Consider the following 5,463-nt stretch of genomic DNA (forward strand, 5'->3'; position numbering starts at 1 on the left):
CCAGATCAATTTGAGTAAAAATAGGAGAACAAAATGTGAATAGACTTTGTACAGCGCCTCACGTGATGCTTCCGTGGCGCAGCTAGTAGAGTGCTTGACTGCAAACTGTGAGGCGAGCGGTTAGCGGTTCGATTCCCGCGTGCGGCGACCAAGATGTTTTACTCAAAATAGTAAGTTATTGGGTTTTTATATTTATTTATTTATTTATTTATTTATTTATAATTTATTTATTTATAATTTAATTAAAGGAAATTCAAATAAGGTGACAAGCAAGAACGAAAAAAAAACAACACAAAGGCCGTGGCGTCACAGAAACAACCGGGTATAATTCCGAAGCCCAAAAATAGATTTTTGTAGTTTCTAAATGTGAGAAATTTTTGTTGTTACTTAAAAATTATTTGTCTATATTTAAAACAAAAACCGTATTTCTATTTTTTAGAAAACCTTTATTTCTAAATTCTGATAAATAATTTTTTACTTCCAAACAAAATATTTCTAAATTGCAGTCTATTTTTTTTTTGATTTTTAGAAAAAACGTCTTTGATTTTAAAAACCTACTTTCTTTAATATAGACAAAATCGCCAGTAAAGCAAATTCATAGGCGATTTTCTAAAACCAAGGGCGATTTTAGTCGATTTTTTTTTTGGGTGTATGAATTCAGCCTTTTCGGATTTCAGTATCACAATTTATAAACTATAGTAAAAATAAAGAAAACATGTTAATCATCAAACTTGAATTTCTTCCTAGCTTCTTTCTCCTCTATCTCCATTTCAAGCAGAGCGTTTTTTAAGTTAATGTTTCGGAGTTCAGCCAGCTGCTTTTCCATATCCAGCTTGTGACGCTCCATGTCGCATGAATGTTTCTCTGCAGCTCGCTCGTTTTCATTTCGATAGTATTCTTGCTGAAGCTTAAGCAAAGAAAGTCTATCTTCTTCTGCACCTCTCTTTCGAGGAACACACAGTTTCTGGGACTTCTTATCCTTTAGCTTTGTAGGATTCCATCCTTGAAACCCCACTTCCTTACGCTGCATATCCTCTTGCAGCACGGGATCTTCCTAAAATTATTAGAGTATGTAAACATAAGTGCTAATATTATTAAAAAATGTACTTCAGTTTTACAACCTGTAGTGCACTGGTATCGGATAAGCTGCAATTACTGTTAACGGCGTTCAAGATAGGTGGTTCTTTATCCTTATCGTCGATCGAACGAAGATATGCTGCAGATTAGAAAGTTATTATAAACGTTATTAAAACTATCCATCGTACTTGCCATCGTCGTCAAACATATTTTCCAAACCAGTGGCGGACGTTTGGATTATGGCTCCTATCTTTTCGGAGATTGCGGAAACAGAAGTGGAAGACGCGACTCCTCCACCAGTGCGGTATCTTTCGAGCTTCTCGGCAGCAAATTCACTTCGGGTTTTCTTTTTTAGGTGGTCATATTTGTCCCTCAATGTTTTCCAAGTCCGCTCTATTCCAGATTGGGCAGCGAATTTTTCAGCAAGACGTTCCCAGGCATCTGCTTTCTCTCTCCAGGTTACGGCATCACTCTTTTTATTTTCCAAAATGTGCTTCGCACTGTCCACAAGATCAATAAGGATATGCTCCTCCAACAATGAAAAGTTTTTTCCACGAACTTTCCTTCCCGACATATTTCAAAGTTTTACAAACATAAACAAATAAGCGAATGCAAAACGAAAACAGCTGTTTTAAGAGTCAAAGCAACCGTGTGCTGCGCTTAACAGCACAATTTTATGTTTAACAGCATTCTGTAATTGCTTTTCGATCAGATAAATTAAAGGCGTCGAGAAAACCGATTTGCTTTTACGATAAGTTTATCTGGTGATTATCTTTTTCGAACAGATAGCTGTCAGGGACTTTAGCCGGCACTCGAGAAACCGGCCCTTAAAGGGGTAAGTTTGTCGGAACACGGTTCCTTTCTATCCACTATATATAAATATATATTTGTGCCTTTGCTCGGAAGTATCGGAAGTAAATTATCTACTTTAGGCCTCCTCAAGGCATTAAAATAGTTTATATCAGTCAGTATACCTTTTTGTTGTACTATAATAAAACATTGACTTTTCAGCGGCGAGTATCAGCCTTGTCTTTGTATGAACAATCACAAGAGCCCTCAGAGCGACGTTTGTAGTCGTGAATAGTCAGCAATTTGTTGACGTGTGCACCTTGTACCGGTGGTAAATACGATACTCTCTGTTAACAAACATTCTTGGTCAATTACAATTAAATTCATATGTATCTTCAATATTAATTGTTGGGATTTTGCCCCAACAATGCAGATGCAGGTGATCAGAACAATAAGTAAAATGTTTAGTTATCTTTATCTTTATTGATAAACTGCGGTGTCTTTTCTTAGCCGGTAACTCGAAGCGAATAAAGTAAAAGAAGAATTACAATGCAGGAGGAAAACAAAAGTGTGGTGGAAAAAGAAACTGAAATGCCAGATCAAACTTTATGCTAGAGTTGCCAGATTGGTACTTTGATATTAACTGAGGTGACCAGCAAGTTTGAACACACCCCCTCAAAGTAGTAATCGCAAATCTAAATATTAATTATGTTTGTTGCTGCTTAATCCCTTGGTGAGGATATCTGCTGGCATACGCTCCGTTTTTTATATATACTCGACCAAAATTTCTCCATTCCTGTGTTTCCCCTGAATAAAGTGGTTGACGTACGTCACCACTTATGCTTAGTAGGAGGATGAAATCCGAAGCCTCTGACCAGTTGCTGCGCGCTTTGATTGTCATTGAAGATCGGTACCAATTCGCAGCTGTTGCAAATTCGGTTGAGTAGAGCTTTTAAGTACAGGGCCTCCTTGACTGGCTCTGACATGGCCAAGTTGCTTGAAAAAGCACCGTTGCTTTCTTGCCTCCCAGCGTATAGCTGCTCCAGCCAATATGAATGCTTGACCAGAGTACGAACGACGATCCGATAAATTGGAGCCCCAATCTGCATCTACCACGCCATAGAGATCTTCTCCAGTTTTCCTGAAGAAAAGTCCAAGGCTCTTCGTACCGCTTAAATATCTCAGGATCCGTTTCGATGCCTTCCAGTGCTCAATGGTGTAGTTGGAATTGAATTGACTCATAAAATTCACGGCATATGCGATGTCTGGGCGCGTTGAGACTGCAAGAAACATAAGGGAACCAATTAGACTTTGATACGGATACCTTTCATCTCGTTCTCGTTTGGTTCAGCTGGTCGTTGTGTTGGAGACAGTGCTGCCATTTTGTCCTCTTTCCGGACAGATCTGTCCTTTTTTTAACGGCTTTATCCGGAAAAAATTTCAAACATCCCCTATCCGGAAATCTATCCTTTTTTCAAAAAAAAGGTTTTGAGTGTTATTTTTGCTAGTCGAAAGTGTATAAACCTGTTTTTATATGCTAAAATGCCTTTTTAACCATCATTCTTACAGTTCGGCACTTAAAAAATAATTATTTTTACAAATTATCAAAGAGACGTAAAGCAGTCGATGGATTTTCTTTATAGTACGATTTTTTCTGTAGCAAAATAAAATTTCTTAATTTTTACTCTCTGCTTTTTTGTCAGAAAAAAAATTCAGATTTGAACGACTATTTTTCGGGTTTGACGCAGATATTTAATTTTTTTGTATTACGAATATAGTTACTTGAAATGCATTAATTACACTATGCAGCATCAAAAATTAACCTCGATGAATGCTATATTTTTGGATTCGTTACGAATTCCCAAGTTAAACTGCGTTTTCCAAAGAGTTCCCCGACGCAAGGATTCTTAGCAAAAGGACCTCAAAGTTCGAAAAATGCTGAAATTGGCCAATTTTGCGGAGCTCTCAGAGGCAAATGGATGCATGGCTTGGTTCGAAGTTAAAGTTTTTTAAAAGATACACCCTTTATCTTTCAAACCCCATACATAAAATTATTTTAGGATTTTTTTAAAGGCAGAAATAAATTCCAAAAAACATAGTCAAAAAACTGAAAAACATACAGCTGCGGTCTAAGTAGTAGCAGTGTCGCCCCCTTGTGTTTTTAAAAGTTTGATGTTGTAATTTTTTCTTATCCAATTAGTCTAATAGTAAAATTATAATCAATACAATATTACCAGGAAAAGATCAATTACAACAACAAACTTTTAAATACACAGGGCGGCAACACTACTACCATTTTGACCGCAGCTGTATACTTTTATGATTTTTGACTATGTTTTCTAGAATTTGTTTCTGCCTTAAAAAAAATCTTAAAAATGTTGTTAAGTATGGGGTTTAAAAGATAAAGGGTGTATCTTTTAAAAAACTTTAACATCGAATCAAACCATGCATCCATTTGCCTCTGAGAGCTCCGCAAAGTTGGCCAATTTCCGCATTTTTCGAACTTTGAGGTCCTTTTGCTAAGAATCCTTGCGTCGGGGAACTTTTTGGAAAACGCAGTTTAACTTGGGAATTCGTAACGAATCCAAAAATATAGCATCCATCGAGCTAAATTTAAAAAGCACTAAAAATGCTGCACAGTGTTATTATAATAATTTTAGATTATTACGTATACGCACAAATATTTACCATGGTAAAATGATCAAACAAAGAAGGTTGTGAGTCGGGCGCAGCAGATCATTACATAATTAAATTTTATTTAAAATCCATTTATATTAAGTAAATATATAGGCACATTTACTTTTGTCCTTTTTTTTTGTCCTTTTCTTAAATTTTTTGTCCTTTTTTTTCCTGTTTTTTGTGGCTTATCTGTCCTGTTTTTCAAGCTGAGTGATGGCAGCACTGGTTGGAGATGTCTTGATCTCCATCGGAGTTACTGCCGGCTTGCATTCTAACATCCCATACTTTTTATACCCGTTACTCATAGAGCAAAAGGGTATATTGTATTCGTGTAAAAGTATGTAACAGCTAGAAGGAAGCATTACAGGGTCACTAGCCAAGTCTATATATACTGTGTTTATACGATGCCGAATTCACGCTATCATTTCACGCTTTCGGCCGATTCGTGCTTGTATAAACGCCATTTCGTGATTTCGGCAACACACGAAAGTTGACTATGATTTCAGCCCAAAAGCGTGATTTGGTGATATGCAGTATGGTAACTCTGTAAAAAATGATCGACGTTGCCAGATCGCTAGAAATTGAAGGCCTTTTATAGGCTATATCTCTAATCAGTGGTATTAAAAATTAGATATTTTTGCCGGTCCGGCATCCCTATCAGCTGAGAGTGAATAAAAGCATGAATTCTCGGCTGTCGTATAAACAGGGGTTATTTCTATTTCGCGCTTTCAAGAAATCGTGATTGCTATCGTATAAACATAGTAATAGCCATGTCCGTCTGTCTGTCCGTATGAACGCGGAGATCTCGGAAACTATAAAAGCTAGAAGATTGACATTTTGCATGCAGATTCTAGGAGTTCCTACGCAGCGCAAGTTTGTTTCAAAAGGGTGTCACGCCCCCCTCTAACGCCCACAATC

General features: G+C 37.0%; 1 protein-coding gene across 1 annotated transcript; it reads right to left on the bottom strand.

The window, feature by feature from the left end:
- Nucleotides 1-670: 670 nt before the first annotated feature.
- Nucleotides 671-1,651, bottom strand: LOC138912512 (myb/SANT-like DNA-binding domain-containing protein 3). Its single transcript, XM_070213502.1, has 3 exons — nucleotides 1,270-1,651; nucleotides 1,122-1,216; nucleotides 671-1,054 (listed from the first exon to the last, which is right to left on the bottom strand). The coding sequence occupies exons 1-3, from the start codon at nucleotides 1,649-1,651 to the stop codon at nucleotides 719-721; spliced, it is 813 nt and encodes a 270-aa protein (XP_070069603.1). The 3' UTR covers nucleotides 671-718.
- Nucleotides 1,652-5,463: the final 3,812 nt, after the last annotated feature.

Source organism: Drosophila takahashii, chromosome 2R (assembly GCF_030179915.1).
Source record: "Drosophila takahashii strain IR98-3 E-12201 chromosome 2R, DtakHiC1v2, whole genome shotgun sequence".
NCBI classification, from domain to species: Eukaryota; Metazoa; Arthropoda; class Insecta; order Diptera; family Drosophilidae; genus Drosophila; species Drosophila takahashii.